The sequence below is a fragment of the Protopterus annectens genome, chromosome 15.part0 (genome assembly GCF_019279795.1).
Source record: "Protopterus annectens isolate FY-2018-M chromosome 15.part0, PAN1.0, whole genome shotgun sequence".
Taxonomy (NCBI): domain Eukaryota; kingdom Metazoa; phylum Chordata; order Ceratodontiformes; family Protopteridae; genus Protopterus; species Protopterus annectens.
The window spans coordinates 397777485-397799807 of NC_056749.1; the positions used below are offsets into that span (position 1 = coordinate 397777485).

General features: G+C 39.0%; 1 protein-coding gene across 1 annotated transcript in view; it reads left to right on the plus strand.

The window, feature by feature from the left end:
• The window catches only part of RPS6KA6 (ribosomal protein S6 kinase A6), a 1361734-nt gene that overhangs the window by 716695 nt on the left and 622716 nt on the right, over positions 1 to 22323 (plus strand). Inside the window, exon 9 of the mRNA XM_044057140.1 lies at positions 7274 to 7416. Coding sequence (XP_043913075.1) covers positions 7274 to 7416 — 143 coding nt within the window. The remainder of the gene's footprint in view (positions 1 to 7273; positions 7417 to 22323) is intronic.

Consider the following 22323-nt stretch of genomic DNA (forward strand, 5'->3'; position numbering starts at 1 on the left):
ATTCTGTCTCCTACTGGTTGCTAGGGGATGACCTGTCTCTGATCTGGCCCTGATGGACATGCTACACATTTGTAAATCAAACTGCATGAGGGTCACTCACTTCAGGGATCTTAACCTATCCTCTGACATGAACAGGTCATGTTGCAGAGATAGATATATATTTCCCAAAGACTGCCACTTCTCTGAAACAGGCTTCCAATTCACGTGAAACAGAGCTGCTCCCTGACCCTCTTCATATTCAACCTAGATCAATGGATGGGTGACCCCAAATTCACTCCTGGGGTGGCTCCCATGTCCCTTCTGGACAGAGTAGGTTGTTAACTACCACAAACCCTTACCATGGCAAACTTCACTCATCTAACCACCGACAATTGGGGCAACTCAGGATAAATATGGCTAGGCTTATACGGGCTCTATGGCCATTAGCCTAGTAAACTTCTATGAACCTGTGAACAAAGACCTTTTGATTGAGATTTTAAGGCTCTGTCGTAGTTGAAGAGAGGTTAAGGTCTGTTTAAAACAGAGGAGCCTCTCTCTTCAGACATACTTTCTTATGTTTTTTCCATCAGTTCCTCAACTGATAGGTTTCTAATCCTACCCCAGATCCAACGTTGGCCATTTGCCAGACTTGGGATCCATAGCTCAGGTGCTTCCTCTTACCTCTAATAATATGCAAACTCCAGCAGTACCTCAGATCTCATTTTCTGCTCTGTGTTTTTGGACATGGATTTCATGGCTCTGGCTAGAGATAAGTGTAAAATGTTCTGTCTACTGTAGTAGAACTTTTGTACTGTTCCTTCCAGCCTTTTTCTTTGTATTTTCATATCTCTTCCTCCCCTAAAAAGAAAAACATTAGTTAGCTGTTATTGCCCTCTCTTGACCTTTTCTATTACTCCTACCATTTTTTTTGTCTGGTATGTTATTTACCATTTCTGGTATTCTACTGCCATTGCCTGTGTGCTGTAGGATGTTGTTCTTACTGTAGTTGGTATACTTTCTTCACTTTTTTGTCAGTATTTTTCTAGTACTTTGAACCTTTTGCTGTGATTACTCCGAAGTTGCAGTAAGCATTTTACCCAGTACAAGTGGTCCAGTATTACAGTATAAAGTGTTCATTTTTCATTGTTTTTATTCACTGGAGTAAAAACTTTAAAAGTGGTAACCTTGGCTTACAGAAGTGGTAACTTGAGTAAAAATGTCTGTGATGCAGTGGTTTATTTATGTTTTGTAGCTACTAGAGTGATAGTATCTCTCATAAGGTTGAGATTTTTAATATTCCTGTTAATGATCATTATTTTTAGTAACCAACTGAGGATTACATTAGTGAGACAGAAAAGATATAGAAAGTTGGCAGCTGTAAAGTGGAGGACTGGTTAATTATATTCCTCTGTACTTATGAAATCTTCCTATCCCCCCAAAATAATGTTCTTTTACTAAACTGGAAAACACCCAGATAAGAAACCAGAGGCAGAAAACACAGAAAGAAAATAAAAAAAACTTGAGAAAAAGACATTATGACTCCATGTTACTCAAAATACAAAGTGACTACTGGGGACAAATGTGTCCAGCCTCCCCTGTCTTCAGTACGCAGCCCATTGTAGAGTCACTATTTGAAGGGAATGTTCACATTTCAGGGAATACATGAAGATGACTTTTATAAATGGGCTTTTTGCTTGTCCTTTCAGAGAGCTATGTTAGATTTTTGTCAGAAAATATGCAGTCTATTAACACATATGCCACAGACTTTGCTGTGTGCACATGCTCAGGTAATTTTCCAGCACTGAGAAAAAGGTGCAGTATAGTGAATTACACTTTTTTCAAGTGTTTGTATTTCTACGGACCAATTATAGATAGACTTCTTTCAAAGTGTTCAAAATCTTTACCCTTAGAAGTTCTGCTGCTACAGACACAAACTGTAAGTTAACCTGTTTTTGGGGAGGAAACTTTTCTTCCCTACTTCATTCTGACAAGTCATCCCCAGTTTCCTATGTCCATCATCTCGACTATCATTACTCCAATTCACCTCCAGGCCTTCTCAATTTTAAATGGGTCAACGTGAATCTTAAGGACATCCTGAGGGGACACTATCCATCATCTGCCAGGGAGTTTTAAATTTGTAGGCCTTCCTGTCTTTCCCCTCCCTTCCTCTGCTGTGTGGTTATGTCATGTGGTCAGCATGCAGAGGGAACATGCAATGTCTTCCTTCATGCAAGCTAAGCCATGTTTCTACAGTAATCCCTCTTAGACCATGCCCTCCTTATGTATGATCCTGGCCTTTGCGGGAAACACCGTGTGGAATACCCACACAGCCATCAATACCACTCCAGGATGGACATACAATGAGAAGGAGGGATGGAGGTATCAGTCTCCCAGGTGACTAATCAAACCTGGGACATAGGTCAGGGCTTTTCTGTCTTTCTCTCTCTCCATCATTGGACTAGCTCACTTGGTAACATTTGCTGTGGAAGGCCGTTATTTGCACATTCCATTATGCATCTTTTGAAGTAAGTACTTAACATTCTAGGTGGTAAATTTCCATTATCCGTTACTTTTTTCCCTACCTTTTGGGCTTTCGCTGACTCACTGAATTCACTAAATTTTGGCACCAGTATATCAATTCCTCTTAATTCAACACATTGTGATGTTTTGCCTAACTAGGTAATTCCTTTCTAGTTGAGCTTTCATCTTAGCTGTTCTTTCAGCATTTGAACGTGGTTTGAAATCTGTTTCAGATTCTTTGTATGAACCTGAATTTAAAAAGGATCAGATAGATAACTGCATGAACGAGGCTTCTTGAAGCTGTTCTGAGCTCAGTGTAAGCAAAAGGTTTGCTTGTATAGTACAGAAGGTCAGGTAATCCTACCTTCATATTTCGCACATCTAAAGTAATATACTACTGCAAAAAAAAAAAAAAACATATCAGGGTTTTGACCTTGTCATCTTGCACAGAGATGGTATTAGATGCAGAGCTGTATATGAGGAGGATGCATTGGATTATTAAGAACAAATGTTCCCCAACAGTGTATTAAAGTACAAATATCACCTGATTAAAAACACGACTGACTCTTCTTGGCAGGAAATTACACTGCCATTAAGCATAAACTGGGAAAAAAACAAATGGCTTCCACATTTTTTACATTCACTAAATATCACTTTGCCATTTAACAAGCATAAAATAAGTAAAGCTGCATGTAGCTAATCAGAAAATTTGCTTTTCCGTTTGCCTTTCTTTAACAACCAACTGTCATTGATATTCTTTTTTTGTTTTGGCTGCCCTCAGGATGACTTCCCCCTGTCTTCATCAAATTGGCCCATTCATTCCAACAAAACAGGAGCTTGATATTGCTAGGCTAGGCAAGAGTCATGTGATCCATTTGTTCCTACCTGGGGACCCCCATCTGCCCTTCATTCCCTGGTGATAACCAGGTTGCAGGAGTATGCCAGCCTGTTTATCCTGGGGGGTGACATATACCCTCTGTCCATGTGAGCACCCCCCACATCTCCTCTGAGCTTGCAGTCGCTACCTCCATAGGGGAAGCTTGCCTCTGCAAATTACTTTATCCTTGGCTATTTAGTCAAAAAGCACTTATGGTAGCTGAAGCTCGGATGGCTCATACCCTCAGTAGGTGAATACCCATAGCTTCCATTACTTGTCACCAGTGTGGTGGGCTAGAGCATCCTCCCTCCATACAAGATGGGTGAGTTAACATTGGCCACTCACTACCATCCTCCCTGAGTAGCTCCTTATAGGCACCTGAGCCACCAATCAAACTCTTTTTGATAGCAGTGTAGTCTGGTTTTATTCCACTGTACCATGGAACTAGCTTGTCATATTAATGTCCTGTACATGATCTAGTAATATAACTCTAATTAATGTCAGACACTATTTGAAATTATACACATTAGTAATATCACAAAATGTCACTGAATTTACTCGTACTTGTTTTTCATTTATGCTTTATATGAGAATAGTGCTTGCAAGGATTTTTGTCTTTGGGCTTTTCTATACACAATATTGCACATGTAAACAAATGATAGTTTTTTTGGAGCTTTTCATCTCTGGTTCTCTCTGTTACTGGTCAAAGTCAAATAGCAGCCATGCCAGTTACCAAAGTGTATTAGATAAATAAGTTACATAAATAAACTTTAAGCAGTGTTTGACTTCACCAGTAGCTGATATATTTCCCTTTTTTTAGTGTGTAAGTGTGTGGGGGAGTGAGAGAGTGCTTGGGAGGGAGGAAAGAAAGCTGTTTTTATCGGATACTGTTAAAGTGCATAGAGGACCACTGCCAGAGGTGAGTGGGGAGAGAGTTTGTCTGTGTGATCCAGTGCAGAAAGTGCTTCACTTTTGTAAATTTCCTGCTCTCAGATTTGCTGTGTGAGGGCATTCTGTCCACTGAACTCATTGGTTCAGCAGTGATATGGGCTTATTGGCAAAGTTAACTGAAAAACATAAGCATAAACATACTGGTTTGGACTTCTCCAGTCTGAAGACCAGTCTTGAGGGGGAATGCTTATTTGCTGAATAAGTTTAACATGCTTTCCCCCTTGTGCTGCTGACCAACTATGTGACTTAGAGTCCCGCAGGAGGCCATTAATGAGGTCTCCATGATGATTAGATTGCTCTTTGGTCTTCATTACCACTCATACAATCCTGTCTACTTCACAGCTCCTGGGTTGCTTTCTTTCCAACAGAGTCTGATTCCACTCATCAAGACTAGGTTCATCCTTCTTTAGGGGTTACTTTTAATCATATCTAGGCTAGGAAGCTATTTATAACTGGACTGACAGTGAGGTAGGGTATTCCATGGGTGTCTATCATGTGTAACCTGCTGTACTGGAGCTTGCATAGTAATGCAGATGCCAGGCCATAGCTACACCTCTACAAGACTTGACAGGCACATAAACCTCTGACTGTGTAGCTGTCTGCAAGACCAAGTGATGCCACAGTCTGTGGTTTCACTTTTGCTGTAGTTTTGTGCAGGAGTGGCTCAGTGATGCGTGGCTATTGTGGACATCCATTTTTGGACCAAGTAATATTACTCTTAATTTGCAGAATAAATGGTTGCCAACAAGACTGCAGGTGTTTACCTCATGCTCTTGTTTGTGAGCTAAGATGAGACCATGTCTCACTTTGCCATTCTGCTGTTTGTCATCTGTCTCAGGATTTGTCACTCTCCATGTATGTGCAAAACAGGGCTAGTTTCTCTTTTATACCAGAAGTTGCCATATATGCACCATTTCATGCACTATTTCTAATTTTGGAGATTGTTGCCTTCTGGATAACATAGATAGAAGTTCAGAATATGTCAACACCGATGTAGTTTCATCAGTACTGATGACCAAGTGAAGATAAATTTGTGTAGCAGTTTGTATGCAATAGAAGACAGATAGCAAATGTATTGGAATATAAAAACCAAAGCTGATGGATTATATATACTTTGTTAGGAAGGAAATGGATGCCTTAAGTACAAGCAGGTGCACCTTTAAAGTTTGAGGCTTTTTTCTGGGTAGGTGTGATGTTGCATTCCCACACTAGTTTGATGTCTGCACTGCTGTAATGTGCACAGCGGTTTGGCAGCACTTGGACAGAGGCAGTTTCTGCTAGGAAGCTAGAAAGAGTTGGAGAGTAAATAGCTTCTGTAGTCCGTGCTGTTGGCTTGCATTAGCTTGCTTGTTCTTCACGTTGTGGATTTATTACAAGATGCATTTCTTTAAGTTTTGAGTCCAAGCTACAGTGAATTCACTATGAAATGAATGCAAATTACATAACTTTCCATGAGTGATAGGAACTGTTACAAAACTTTTATGCATTTAAATTTACTCTGTCATGTTTATTACAGGAAAATTTGCATAGCATCAACAAGTATTGTGAAACCTGTATTATTGTTTAATATAGTGGGTGTAAGCAACAAAGTACAGGAAATGGCATAATAGTTTAGGGAGGCTGTCCATTGTGTAGAGAAAAATACTTTAATAGTGGTAATGCACAAAGTTGTGTTAAAAAAAAAAATATATATATATAAAATTAATTTTCACAAAAATTGTAAGAGCTGTGCTAAGAAACCATAAATATGAATTGGTTGGCACTGCCCATTTAAGTGAATAATTTTGCGAAGGAAAATTTCTTTAGTCAGTAGTTCTGAAATAAAAGTTATACTGTTTAGTATAATTTACTCCTGCCAGTGCCGTCAAGAAACTGTTAGAAATAATATCCAATTTAGTGATACCAATTTATGGAGTGTAGTTTTACTTTATGCAAATTCATTCTCATTTAAATGTAATAGAAACTTATGTATAAAGAATTGGTTTAATGAGTTCATTCTTTGCTACCAAATATATATTGTATTTTAATTAACTCAAATAAAATGTTTGTGAGAAAGATGCATTACAGCCTGTAATTTTTTTTAAAGTACACTAGAAATTATTTCTGAAATTTTTTTAAATATCAATTTTGCAAAAAAAAAAATATTTACCTGTCAGTACAAGTGTTAAGGTTTCTTTGTTTGCTTATGTTCACACAGTGTGATAGTAAGATAATAAAATTTGGCAGTTTAATAAGAACAGTGCAGGGTCCGTCAAAAATAAGGTTATCTTGTTTTGTTATTTATTTAAGGGAATTAAAAAATTATCTAAGATGAGAAGAAATGTGTTAAAATTTGTGAACTCAGGAAAGCAGACACTACTGTTGCTACTGGCATGCATCTGCAGTTGTAATTATTGCAAATAAACACTATACTAACTGTTATCAGTTGGTATATTCATGGAAATGCAATGAAAGTGCCTTATCTGGTTTGTCAAGTTGGGGAGCAGTGAAATTGGGGTATATTGCATCTGTCATCAGATAGCAATCAGATTTCAAAGTGCATGTAGTGTATATTTTTTCTTTTTTTGCCCCTTGTGTTAGATGGCTTTACACACGTGTTACTGTATATCATCTGAAGTCGTTTTCTCACTTTATATGCATAATAGTGCTTTTAAAATAGATTTACAGATGCTCTTCACTTTTAAGCAGAAGTTATTCTCCCAAAGTTTTAGTTTGCATGTTCACAGAACTTTCCAGTTTTGCCCAGCCTTAATTTGCATGTTTGCTATATTAGTTATTGCAGCATATTCTTGCAAAGCATTTTCAAGTGGGGAGGGGGGACAGAAAATAAGTTAGCTTCAAAATAAAAATAATTTGTATGACTTGTTTTATGAGATGTACTTTTAGATTCAGAAATAACTTAAACTGTTTTTTGTTTAGTTCTACAATTGTGTTGCTTTCTTCCAGACTTTGGACTTAGTAAAGAATCTGTAGACCAGGAAAAGAAGGCATATTCATTTTGCGGTACTGTGGAGTACATGGCACCAGAAGTCGTTAATAGGCGAGGCCATACACAAAGTGCTGACTGGTGGTCATTTGGAGTTCTTATGGTACGTGCCAGTGTCACGCTATGCTATGCTCTGATTATATAGCTGTGTTTAGTGTACTGGTAGTGGAAGTGAAACTATTTTAGAAATTGTCAGGGTTTACCAAGAAAATGGTAACTTTAAAAGTGTTTTGTGTTGTCCAGCACCATTTGGTTTCAGAGTTCCTTCATATACCAGTAAGTAATGTTAACACCACATGTTCAGTCCCATCATTCTACCTTACCAGACAACAATGGGATACTTTAAATCCAAAATACTTAAGCTGTGTCCAGACCCTGTGGTGCAGAGGAATAAAGCTCTGACTGCACCAAGGTGAGCCGATATTTGACTAGTGTCGTGGACACTGAAAGGACTGGTTAGGGGATGATGGGAGTGAGCACCATTGCTGGGGGTTTAAGGCAGCTTGGCTGACTGCATTGGCAAGAACTGCAGGAGTGCAGCTATACTGACCCCAGAAAGAATCCCACATTGCCCACTCTGAAAAGTGAGTCAGTTAGCTGAAAGGTTTGCTGTATGTTGTAGCATGCAAGCCATCCTGCCTCAAAACTATGTGCTGTGATACATGCACACTGCAGTTGGGGTAGTGATAGGACAGTCTACAGGATCAGCAAACTAGCCTAATCCCTGTCAGCTGACTTGCACCCCTTCAGGGAATAAATGGACTGAAGGACCTTTGCTGCAGCAGAACTGTAAAGTGGTCACTTGGGTGCAAGAAAGGAAGTCATTCTGGCCAGTCCTGCACACACTGCCTCTCACATACACACAGACACACACACACACACACATATATATATATATATATATATATATATATATAGATATAGATATATATATATGAAGCTGTGACAGGAAATATCTTGTTTTGTAGTAACTTTAGTGCTGCAATTATGTTCTATGACCTGTTCTTTTATATGATTACAAGAATTGCTTAATTATAGGTCTTTTTTTGTATATTGCTTTCTCCCTCTCATTGTTAAAAATGAAATGCAGTATTATGTTCTTCCTGCTGTTAATCAATTTATCAGTTGTATATAATCTAATCATCTCAAACAGATGCTGTCTTTATTGTTGTGTTTAATTCTGTTTTCATCCTTGCAAAATTAACTGGATATTATAGTGTAGTATCAGGGCATGTAGCACACTAAAGACTTAGGGTGGATTACTTCCCATTACACTGACATTGCCTTGCATACTATTTCACACATTGAGGGCCCTGTAGCATTTTTTTATCTTTTTGATTCTAGAGTAAGAATGTAGTGAGCGAAGCAGCATTTGGTAAGCACTTCATATAACATGGTATGTAGCCATCCCAAGAGTAATACACTACCATATATTTTCTTCCTTCATGGCCCTCTTCCATGTTTAGAATAAGACCCCCAACAAGGGTGTTAAGTAATAGCTTAACAGGCATGGCCATTGATTGAAACTGTGATGGGAAGCTAGTTAGGCCATTACATTACTCCTTTCTGGTTTTCCTTGATACCACTGTAGTGAACATGATGGTCACTGCACAAAAAGAGTCTATGAAATGTTCAGATAGCTTAATTTCCTTATCCAGATCAACCCATGTCATCTGCACCCTAAGTCTTTCCTCTGCAGAGAATGAGTTGTACAGTATTTTTCATACCAAGTACTAATTTCACATACATTTTATACCAAGTGTTAGGTTCACTTAAGTTACATTGAAAAAACATGTATTCCTGGGGTACAGAGCAAACGGTTAGGTTTCAACAAGAGATGGACCTACTTTTTAATGCTTTTCTAATTAAATGAACCATATTCCTATCTGTACATTTTAGAGTCTAACTTTATTGTAGTAGTTGTAGTATAAAAATGATGCTAATAAATATAATTTGCTTTGAGATTCTGTACCGTCACTGTATTATTGTTGATGAATATAGAACAAAGTATCCTAAGTAGGAAACAAAGTTGTGTAACTGAGAATCAGAGTTATCATTCACTCTTTGTAGACTGCGTTTCATGCATACCCCTTGCAAGATGACAGCCTGTTTTCTATATAATTAGGTCTACTTACGCCAGCTGGGCCACCTGTTTACTCTTAAGAAAGCAGTCAGATGTTAAGTCTGCATGAGGTGGCCTAAATAACGAGATGCAGTGTTGGGGGGATCATCCCTTGCACTGACATTTGCAAATCTGCAGAGCATGCACCAGGAAGTCATCTTTGCTATTCATAGTTTCTTTGACCTTGCACACAGTCCCAGATAGTTTGTTAAAGAGTCTACACTTGAGGAAAGAACAAACGTACTCCACTAAGAGCAGCAGCCATGGCATGAGGAATTTTTCAAATTCAGTGCAATTCCTGGGGGAGAAGTCATCATACAGTGATTGACACTTCTCTGAGGTAAAGTCCCTAAGAGGAGGACAGCTGTTTGTAGCAAGTGATTTACGATTGTGACAACAGTGGATTATTTGCATATACTTTGGAATTATATACCAGAAACTGCAGCTGTGTGTTAAAGGGTGAGTGGTCACAACATACACCATTTTTACTTCATTTGCTGCAGATAAGCTAGAAAAGCCATAGGAGCCAGATAAATGTTAGAGTGACTGGCTAACTCTGTTATCTGATACCAAGGCACATCATCATCCTTCTGATATTGGTAAAAGCTCCTTCCTCTAGAGTAGTGTCTTTCTAGAGTTGTTTTAATAGTGTGTTTATGCAAAATTTGTATCTCAACCATCTGTGTCTCATTGCTTGCCTTCAGAAAATGCCATGTCTTGGATCAGAAATATAGGAGTAGAATGTCAGACGAGTGCTGAAAAATATCCTGGCAACCAGGTCAAGCCTCTTGCTTCTGTACTGTCTCACAGTTTTTTTCCCGCCTTCATATGGGAAGGAGTCTGTCATGACTAAGTTAGCTAGTGTTAAAAGTCTGTATTTAACCATAGCCATACGTCTTTGAAAGGGATTTCCGAAGTACGTTTCTCATTATCCCCACCACCACTGTCCCCTTTTGAATGCAGAAGGACCTCTAGAGATTCATGCTACTGCACATAGTTAACAAGAACTATGCCATTATAAACATTCTGTTTGTAACATTGTTTAATTTCTAAGAGGGTCTCGTAGTCAAATAATGGGAAGGTACTGAGCACTCTGCTAGAAAGTGCACTGTATAAACCAAGCGCCCAGAATGGGCCATGTGTGTAATATTCTCTCTATAAATATCTTTAAGTCTAGAAAGAAATAATTGTTGTAGCTGCGGCAACTCTTATTTTCTGTGCTCCAGAGTCCACAAGTCTTCCCTCACTTTTTGTACTTTTTATTTTTTTCCTAACGGACACAAATGTCTTCAGTTAATGAAACATGACTACCGCAAGTTCTTAGACTTAACTTTTGATCAACTGTTGCTTACCCCAAGAGAGTCTGTAGGATATACATCAAGTAAACAGGATTAAGCCACAGGTGGACTGCAGTCTTCTAGACATCTCTTGAAAGCAGTCAGCCTTTCCTGGTAGTAGTGCAAGCCTGAATTATATATTCACAAACAGAACTGTTTAACCTGTCTAGTGTTGCTGTTTGCACTTGGCCTTTTTCATTCCAATGCACTGGTTCTTGATACCCATCTGTCAGGTGTCCTTCTACTCTTTATCAAGGAATCCTTTGTTTGCTGTTATAGCCTTTAATGGACCTGTACAGGAGGAAAACAGTTTCTAAGCTAAGAAAAGTCTGTACCTTTCTCAGATGCATTTTACAATTAATATTCCCTTTTTCAGCACAGTCTTAAATTAGGATCCTCAAGACTTAAAGCACCTAAGATTTATCTCTGCTTGGACTAACTCAACATTTGAAACTCATATGTCTTCATTGCTGCAATATAGTACAAAATCAAAAAACATTTACTTTCATATTATAAAGTTATAATTGGTCCTTTCTGAAAACATTCCCACTTGATGCCATTGCGAAACTCAGTAGTATATTTATGAACAAACTTAATGGAAGGCACCTCTTAGAAGAAAGAGTGAAAACCAACCCTGCTCTGTGACTAAAGAAATTAACCAAAGAACTCCCGCATACTAGGAGCAAGGCTTGGAAAACCTGGTCTCAACAGAAACCACACCAAAATCTCCAAGCCTACAAATACCTCTGTAATCTTACCAAACCAAAATTAGAACTGACAAAAAAAACAATTCTATGCCACACTTCGGGACACCCATCAAAGCAGTCCAAAGCTTTTCTGGTCCCCCATTAATCATTTATCCCTTGGAAAGAAATACCATCCACCCATCACCTAATAGCACACTGTCAGATAGTGCAACAAAATTTAACTCATTCTTTGATACTATAACCACTTTAAAAAAAAATTCTTCACATACTCAAGTACCTGTCAACAAGCAAACTACTCTGCCACCCTCACATTACAAGTCATATCGACCCTCTCTGCAGTGAAAACAAAGAAAATCTACCAAAACTAAAACCTACTACTCTTTCTGCACCCTTCCCACAGAGTATCTCAGCATGACCTTAGACACTGTAGCCTATCCTATATCTATATTAATAAATAAATGCATCAAGTCCTTTCCTCACCCCTTTGGAAAAGGTCATGCATTCTCCCACCAAATAAGGGTGGAAACAGCACTGATTTCTTAAACTTTAGGTCAGTTCCAGTAGTGGCTTCTTTGTCCATAATCCTAGTAAAATGTGTCCTCAGACAATTTGTCCAACACCTCCTTGATCACTGTCATCTTAGCTCTACTCAGCATGTTTTTCTGCCATGGCACAGTACTATCACTGCCCTTATCAACTTTGCCAGCACCATTAGAAACAGTGGTAGTCTTGTTTCTGCCTTATTTCTTGACTTATCAAAAACCTTTATACTGTCTCCAATCCCAGACTGTTTTAAAAGCTATCTTGTCTCTCTCTTATCGCCATCCCCACAAAGGTTCAAAAGCTACAGCAGTCTGTCAAATGGCTTTGCCCTTTCAGCTTTCCTACCCATCCATTTCAACATCCCCCAAGGATCTATTCTGAGTTCTCTGCTTTTTACTATTTATTATTTTTCATTAGCAGCCTCCATACTGCATCCAAACATACATTCTAAATCACGTACAAGTATAACAAGTCCACCCTCCTATGTTCTCCCAAAACTGTGTTCCATCTAAAGCATGTAACCCAGCCATCTTTTTTTCTCTATCGAATCCTACCTAATAACTCTGAGCTCTTATGAAATCCAAAGAAAACAAAGTTACTCTTATTCCTTCCCAAAACACAACCTGAACAGTGTTGCCTTAACTGTTATCTCCCTAAGTAATACAAAAATAGAAATTGTCTCACACACAAAACTTTTTAGGATTGTTATAGATGACGATGTGAAATTCAACTTGTATATAAATCAGACCATTAGAAAGGCCTACCAGAAACTCTGAACTATTTATACAATCAACCACTCTTTCACAGACAGCTCCGGCTCGGCATCTACTTTCCTCTTACAGTTGCCAGTATACGGCTGTCCAGTCCTGACAAATTTACAGACCACACATGTATGTAAGCTAGGACAATGCTACAATAAAGTGGCAAGGTTTGCAACAAGTCAGCCTTACAGATCGTACCACTGCATTGCCTAAAACATGTAAACCGGCTTGAATTGCCTCAGTACCTCATCTACTGTCAGTTAATTCTGTTCCAAAATGTAGTACACAGTCCATAAAAATGCCCAACCCTGACAGGAATCATTCAACATTATGTACAATCAAAACACTTGTGTTCATGAGCTAAGCAACTTCTTAATGTTCACAAGTCCAGAAACTCATCAGGAGATGCCCTATACTCAACTCGTGGTACTAAAATATGGAACTAAATCCCACTGTCACTGAGGTTAACTAATAACCTCCTCCCCTTCAAAACTAATTTTAAGAAAATTCCTATTAGTTTTTTGGCTTTGCTCTTTCTCATCCCCGGGTAACGTCTCATAACGTAAATATGATTTGTCACGGACAGCTGGTTAGGAAAAGGATACCAGTAGCCAACAAAATGCTGTTTAGTGGACTGTGTCATTTCCTGTCATCAAAAGCTTGTGGAGCACTTTTGAATGTGGTGAAAAGGTATAATGCTATCTGTTAGTGCCTGCTTTTGGTGTTTGTACGTATTATGATGTCCTTCAAGGATGCATCTGCAGTCCTTACAAATGGGTTGTGGCATTTGGACTTCATTGCATAACTATACCAAGTAAGGCTTTGATCTGCATTTTAAGAGCAGAGCCTTCTTTGGTAGGACTTTTCTAATTGTAACTTATGCCTTAACTGCCATTCCCTTCTGCTTATTCATCTCTCTCTCTCTTTTCCTTGTCTTATTTCTTTAGATTTTTCACACAAATCTCACAACAAAGTGGCGTAAAATTAATTACGGCATTATTAGACCATCAAATGATAACTTTTTCAATGTGCTGTTATTTAATTACCTTCTGCCCTTTTTTCTTTCTATGCAGCCATACTAAGGACATTCAGCCTACTTCTTAGGTTCATAGGTGTGTAGTAGGCTAATGGCCCTGGAGCCTTTACAAGCCTAGCCCATAGGATTACCCTGGCATTGTGCCACCCGACCTTAGTTCCCAGTGCCTCTGTCAAGTAGAGCCACTGGAGTGATCCCTGGGGTGAATTTTCTATTTCCCATTCACTCATCAAGATTTCTCTTGAAGAGGGCCTGTCAGGCACTCTGCTTGACATGTATGGGAAGTCTATTCCATAGCATGGGCAGTCTCTGGGTTATGAACCTGTCCCTCCAGCTTGTTCTGTTGATTGTGGTAATGAGGTTGAGGTCTCTGGAGTGTGTAGTGCGGAGGGATTGGGATTTCTTTAGATGTAGCATTTCTAACAGAGCTGGGTCAGACATGGCTTTGTAAGTCAAGCAGAGATTGCCTTTAAGTAGGCGATATGAGAGAGAGAATAGTTGGAGTTTTTTGAGTCTGTCCATATAAGACAAGTGTTTAAGGCCTAAGCGCCTCTTTGTGAGGTATTTCTGCGGTCTCTCCAGTTGTTGTAGGTGCCTAGTGAGGTACATGCCAAATGGGGCATTGTACTCGATGACTGGCCTAATGAGGGAAGAGTAGAGGGAGACAATGAACTCTTTCTTCCTGGATGCAAAACCCTTTGTAATGAGATGTGCCACATAGAAGGACTTTCTGACGACAGTGGCAATGTGGTGTTCAAAATAAAGGTTGCTGTCAACCTGTGTTCCCAGATCTCTTATGATGCCTTCAGTGTTCAGTGGACTACCATCTATGTGGTAATTCATGGGAACCAGGTTTTTCCCAAAGGTGATGACGACACATTTTTTGGCATTGAGCTTAATGCCATGTTCTGACACCAGTCATTGGTCTCAGTGAGGCCTTTCTGTAGGATGTCAGCATCACTCGGGGGGGTTAATTATGGCTCCCAACTTGCAATCGTCTGTGAACTTTGTCAGCCAGAGTCCCTTCGTGCTGGCCTGAACTTCAGAGAAGTAGATACCAAACAGGAGAGGACCCAACGAACCCTGTAGGACTCCATTCATGATTGGTTGACAGTCTGACTTTGGAGTCAGCTACTTTCACACTGTAGGTCCTATCTGTGAGCCAGTTTGCAACCCACCTAGTGATATAGGGGTTGATGCCTAGCTTAGTGAGTTTTTCTATGATTCCTGAGAGGGGGAATGGTATCAAAGGCCTTGGCCAGATCAAGGTAGGCTGTATAAACCACCTTGCCTTCATCCACAGCTCTGGTGACTGACTCAATGAAGTCGACCAGGTTGAGCAGGCATGATCTACCCTTCACAAAACCAAACTGTTTGGGATCCAGAGTTTGGAGATTCCCTATATCTTTGTTTATCAGGTCCATGATGATGCATTTCATAGCTTTGCATATCAGTCTTGTCAGGCTAATGGGGCGATAGTTCCCAGGGTCTGTAGTCACTCCTCCTTTGGGGAGAGGGATGACTGTAGCAGTGCACCATTCGGTAGGGACAAAGCCTGAGGTGAGGCTGTGATTGAGCAGGGCACACAGGTGAGGTGCTAGTTCACTCTGCATTTCATGTAGATCACAGCCAGGGATATTGTCAGGTCCCATAGAAGCTGTATTCTTGGCCTTGGACAGTGCTGTTTTAACCTGTGCAGCAGTAATACTGGGTGCCTGGAAAACTACTGGTATTGTGATTGGTCCTTTGGTGGGGGAGAGAGGGGTAAAGCTGGCACTGAATCTGTCGGCCAGTATATTGGCAATATCTGTTGTCTCAGTATAGGTGGTGCCATTGTGCAACAGCTCTGAGCAAATCTGGATATTGCAGTGGAGATTCTTTACATAATTATAGAAGTCCTTGTGCTTGTCTTTACTATCTGCTGCAATTCTTTTTTCATAGCTAGCTTTAGAAGATTTGATAAGACATTTCAACTTTTTGTTGAGGCTGATAAGGGAGTTTTTCCAGTCTTGGGACTTCACCTTATTTCTCATCAGTTTCCTCCTTCTGTTGTAGAGTTTGTTTATGGCAGGGGACCACCAGATTGGCTATCTTTTTTTTGGAGGAGAGCGTCTTGGTTCTGTTGGGTATGGCGAGATCCATGCATTTGTGTACGTTGTTCATACGGGGCATTAGTGTATGATTCAGCGGTCATGCAGCTGTTCTCCAATTGCATGGGTGCCGTTAAGTTAGCCACTTCTATGTTTAGAAGCCCAAAGTTATCTTTGGAGAAGTTTTACATGGTGGTTGCCTTTGCGGGGGTGGGGAGGGGAGGAGAGGGATGTGGATTTCCAAGGTGATCGGATCTAACCAGGGAGTAGTTGACTATTGGTACAGAGCAATGATCACCCATGTTAGTAATGACCAGGTCAAGGATGTTGCTACCTCTAGTGGGGGTAAAAATGAGCTGGTCCAGGGCATTGGAATTAATGAATTTCAGGAAACGTTGGGCAAGTGTATTGGTACATGAGTAGTTTTCCCAGTTAATGGAGGGGTAGTTTAAATCACCCAGTATGAGTGTGTTAGGTTGGACCCTAATATTCTCCAGAGTGCTTAGAGTGGAGTGTGAGTCTTTGGTTATAATTTGGGACCTGTAGCAGGCTACGACCTGAATCGTTGTCTTACCCCCAGAGTGTTAGAAATGAAAAGATTTGCGAAGTTTGCTTTGTAAAATGTTTCTCTTTACCAGGCAATTATTGTTTTGAGGTTTTTCTTAGCAGCGTCAAGGAATGTCTGCTTCGTAATCCAGGCTTAGCTTTACAAAATTTGATTTATAAGATGTTCCTCTTTAACAGGGAGTTATTGCTTTTGAGGATTTTCTTAGAGTCAAGAAATGTTTGCTTTCTAATACAGGTGTAGTGATGACCTTCACAAATAGGTTCTGAAACAGTGATTTCTCAGATAATTTTTATTAGCTCTTTCTTCTGCATAGAGTGATCACAATGCCAAACGTTCTTATTTTCCTCTGGGACTTTGGTCGAGTTCATCCCCATCCCGTCTCTTCATTTTCTGCTTGCACAGTTTTGAAGTTTCTGAAGCAAGACTTTTTTTTTTTTTTATTTAGCCATGTTGTCCAGTTGTGTTTAAGACTTGGATCCCAGTGATTTTCTCTGCAACATTAAAAAGCACTGATATTACTCAATATGCTTTAGTATTAGACTTTTCTGAGTTTTCCTCAAATACCAGTAAATATGGAAAGAATCCAGATTAACAACCAGTGCGCAAACATAGGATGTGCTCCAAATTGTATGCAAGAGACCACAGCTGCATCCCACTCACATCTATACTGTTACCCCCTAGCTTTGCTTTTTATCCTACTATAGTTTTGAACTGGCTTAATCTATCAAAGTGGATATGGTCATTGTGTTCATCAAAAGTAGACAAAACAGTTTTTTTATACACTGCTTGAGACCACCCATTATGTAAAAGGACACTGTGACTTGTACCCTGAGAGTAGTCATTCTGTCAACAAATGGCTGCAGTACAAAAGCTGCTTGCATTAGTGTCAGTACAATTGGAGTTCGAATGTATGCATAGGTGGTTGCAGCCTTCTATCATATAGCCATTCTTGGTGAGTCAGAAGTTTTCTGATGGAACTTTTCTTAGTTCAGTGTTTTTAGGATGTGCTAGTCAAAATGTTGATACAAAAATTGTTTCTAACTTTTTATTGATTAAATGGACACACAATCCTGTATGCAGGGACATCGTTTTTAAAGCATGATAGTTTTTCAGTACAGTTATGAGATCAGACAGTTTGATATTTTATAATTTTCAATGAACTCTTAAAATAATACAACTCTGCTTCCACTTTGGATTGAAGGTACATTTACAGCACAGTATGTGAGGCACTGTTACACAAAAGAAGTGTGCTGTTTTAGGGAACTTTGCATCAAATTGCTTTTCCAGTTAAGGAAAGTGCAACTATTTATGCAATTTTTACAACAGACCACCAATTACCTTTTGTATAAATCTAAAATTCTGCACTGCAGATACATCCCACATAGTTGGAAGAGATGAGGCTGTGCATGTCTGAACAGTCACAACTGAGTTTATCATAATCTACAGTTACACCCAACTGCATCTGCATCAAATTAACGGGGCTCCTGCAGTCCCTTTCTTTTGCACTTAATTATGACCTGTTTCAGTGGTCAGTCAGAAGTTAGATTAATTAAATGTGCAATGTTCAGAAGTTTGTTGGTCAGTCAGTTTGTTACCAGCAGAGAACACTGTTTGAAAAAGGCATTTTTGAATATAATGCTTGAAGGACTTTTAAGCATTCTGAAATTACATTTTTAGCCTAGAGGCTCTACAAAGGCATTTTTGTTAGACTGTTTCCTTGTCCATCTTTAATTACAAGTGGTCTGTCACCAGACGTGCAGATGTTTCAAAAAATACTGTTTTTTTCCCATGTCTAAAATGAAATTTCACCTTTTCCAAATATTTGGATGGGTGTAATAATTTTTTTTTATCTAGTGCATTAGTCAAATGCTAATATTGTTCTAATGAACATGATAATAAGAAGACTTGCTGGACTTGAAATTTACTACTTATAGCAAATGTTGATGCCCACTGATGCTGTAAGTCTTGTTAAAATGCTACCCTTCAGTACTCATTTGTTTTTTAAGGACGTCTCTGATATTTTATGGATTAATATTTCTCAGAAAATGTAAGTATTTTTTGAAATGTGGTGAGAAAACAGTTTGGGTCTTCCCTTATCTGGAGTTCTTATTGTAATTTGTTAGATTTATTTCGAAGTTTGAGGAACCATGTTAGGGAAAATATCCCTGCAAATCCCATTACTGGTTATTAGAAAACCCTTACAGAAAGATGAATACGTCACATATGCTGAACACTCGGGTTAGTACAAAAGAGGCTGAATCTAAGCTGCTGAGTTTTAAATGGCCTCCATGTGCTTACTGCTAAGGTTGAGTCAGAAATGTAGGAGATGTGTAAGAGACTCTGTGGGAAATCAGCATTATTACTGTGCCGCCTACCTTCCATGCTGTGCTGAGCAGTAGGGCTTTTCACTGCATGCTTTGCTAGTTTATGGTAATTACACAGCATGTTGTGTGCACGTTTGTGTGTCAGTAAGTGATCATATAGGTTTTCTGGTAGGAGGGGGCTTAGGCTGACAGCTGGGTGTGACACGTGTAACAATGAGCAAAGGGGAAACTGTATACACTAGGGAGATGAAGAATATGCATTTAACTAATTCTGTATGTCATATGCATCACTGTTTCTGTCTGATTGCAATTCTCTGGGCTTGTCTCAGCATGAAAATCTCTCAAGGGAAGATGAAATCATAGTTCTTTGCGGCTGTAAAGAACTAAAATTGCCAAACATCACTAGTTTGCTTCAGAAGGTGCTAGTCTGACAGAAGCTGGAATCCATTTTAAAACAACTACCCTTCAAAGACACCTTCTGCTCATCATTGACAATACCTGCTGCTAAACTTAGCTCAAGACCTTTTGTTTTGACTTAATGAGCGGTTTGTCTTGTTTCTTTAGAAAAGACTTGCATGGTTCGTATCCTAGAATTCATTATTTAGTAAATCATGTTGGAAAAACATTATGCAATTTAGTTTTTAGAAACACAATGAATATTTATATAGTTATTAGTTGGAGGTGGAAGGACAGATGCATTCTGTTCTGTATTCACTTGCTTGTAGCAAGGGGGGCCTGGCAGATTGTAATTACTTCCCTAGTAGATTAATATATGTGGAAACATACATTTTTAGGTCAGCAGAAGAGGTGTTGCAAGGAGACATGTTTCCTAAAGAATGGTGTTGGTGTTTATGAAGGAATGCATTCCACTGTTAGTGGAGGTATGAAGGAATGCATCCTGTTATCAGCAGAAGTATGATTGAGTGCATCCCGCTATCAGTAGAATTACGAGGGAATGCATCCTGCTATCAGTAGAATTATGGGGGAGTGCATCCCGCTATCAGTAGAATTATGGGGGAGTGCATCCCGCTATCAGTAGAATTATGGGGGAGTGCATCCCGCTATCAGTAGAATTATGGGGGAGTGCATCCCGCTATCAGTAGAATTATGGGGGAATGCATCCCACTATCAGTAGAATTATGGGGGAATGCATCCCACTATCAGTAAAATTACAGGGGAGATGGGTTAAGCATAGCAATTGCACTGCCCTTCCAGTACAGCTAGGGGTGGGGATATACTACATAAGACGCATGATACACTTGGGGAGTGCTGAATCCACTAGCACCAGTGACCATAGAGGAGGGATATAGAAGGGGCTGCACACCCAATGAAAGGATATCAGCATATTGCCCTGATGTTGTAGTGTGCCAAGTCATAAGAAGATTTCTGTGCTCGAGTGATGTTATTCTTAAGTGGAGCATTTTTTCTCTGTTGCTGCTGCTTTGCAACTTGCTTCATCAGATTGTATTTGTTGGTAGCCTGGGTGAATTTGAGCTAGCAAGACCTCTGTGATTTAGCTTATCTGATTAGCAGTCTGCGGCTTAGTCCATGGATCGAATCTTATCTTGCTGGGGGTGTTTCCTCTAGGATATTGACAGCAGGGGAAGGCTTTTACTTCATAGATTACTTTCAGAAGCTTAATAAATGGGTACAACAGCTCTGAGAGGCATGTTGTGCATGTTTTTTTTTAGTAAAAATGGAAGTTATTTTTCATCTTGTTCATTCAGTGCTCTTTCTTAAGAAAAGAATATTTCTCATATGACTTTTCACTAAGCAGTTTACAGAAACCTCTGCACTCAGAATATTAGTGCCACACTACTCTTCTGCTGAGTAAAGTTTTATTCACAAATTCAAATTTAAGGGGCTGCCCCTGCTAAAGTCATTGTGATGGGTGTTTCAGTGAGTGTGAAGAGTCATCATACTTAATTTGCATACTTCTATTTTGGTGTTTGCAAGCCCTGAAATTTTGGATAAGCAGTAAAATGCATTCCTTAATCTTTGGTGTTGTAAGTGATGCACTATGTTTATGATGCTAGTACACATTGCCCAGACTTTGCACTTTTTATCCAGCTCTGGAATGTATCTCATGAGTTTTACTTTGTCAAAGCTCAAAATAGCTAGTTCGCATACCTCTCAAGTGTACCTCATTATGAGGAGCTTTCCTCATTTGGGGTCTTTAAAAGCCCATGATCCTTGCAGTCCTACATTGAAAGGATCTGTTACATATTCAATGTTAGGAATTTTATTTGCTGATTTCCATGGTAAATTGTACAAAGTCATTGCTAGTTTGTCAACTGAACTTTATGTAGGCGTAAAGTAACACATTTTAGCCATCCTGTGAACTTCCTAGTTGATGTTAGTAAGTGTTCCACATTTTACCCATTTGTTCCACAGTATGAGGGGACAGTGTTCCTCATTTTGGTGATGGAAGGATGAGAGCTATGACTAGATGAATTCTTAAGCTTGATTAATTTTTTTTTTACTTTTTTTAGAACCAAGCCATAAGTATTATATTTTTAAGTATATGTGATCACTTTACACATTTCTCAGTGATTCTGTTTATTTTTCTATTTAGAAGATGCTGTTAAACTAATTGTTGTCTCTGTAACCGAGAAACACTTAAAGGTCAGAAAAGGTTAACATGGAACAGACCAGTCTTTAAAAATCTGTCATTAATAAAGTAAGAGTTATTAATAATTCATTTAATGTAAACATTACCTAAATACCTAAAGGCAAAATCACATCTCAGCTATTTGGATATTTTTGGAATTGGTGTATTAAAATGAACTTTGAATTCAGGATTGTATGGCCAAGGGAAATTGAAAAAGAAAGACTGACTCAGTTTGGACTGCAGGAGTGTATAACAGGCTATGAAGTCATAAAGTGTCATGTGTTAAATTATTAGCTTTTGTTCTTTCCAGTTTGTCATGCCGTACTTGAGAAGGGTTTTGACGGAGAATAAAAACTGTTTGGAATGATGAGGGTTAGCAAAGGTCAGTATCCCTGGCGGAAGAAACTACTAGAAATGTTCAAATAAGAGCCATTAGGTCCTTTACCAGTAGCTAAATGCGTGTTAGACTCATCCATAGTTTGGCAGAAAATAAGTCCTTTTTTGACACTTATACTTGAGTAGCAAATCCCATTACTTCGGGATAATAACATTCTGTCATACGAGTTAAAATATACTTTAAAATTTCCAGCTCTTTGTGGAGGGAAATGCATAGTTCCAAAATTTTATGATTTTTCTTTTTTTTGTATGTACCATAGTGAATACTCTCCATAATTAAGTGAATTATAAGCCTTTAGCCCTAGATGGAGGTGAACTCACAAGAAAGACCATTCCTTTGTTATTGTTACCATTAAAAATATACATTTCCCCACATATAAAAGTTGGTTTATCATCTCCATCATAAATGACTGCAGCAGTATTATCTTAGAATGCCTGGTTCCATATCCATCAAGATTTTATTGTAATTGATTTAATAACCTGTAATCCATTCTGTTCATATTCATTTTGTTCAT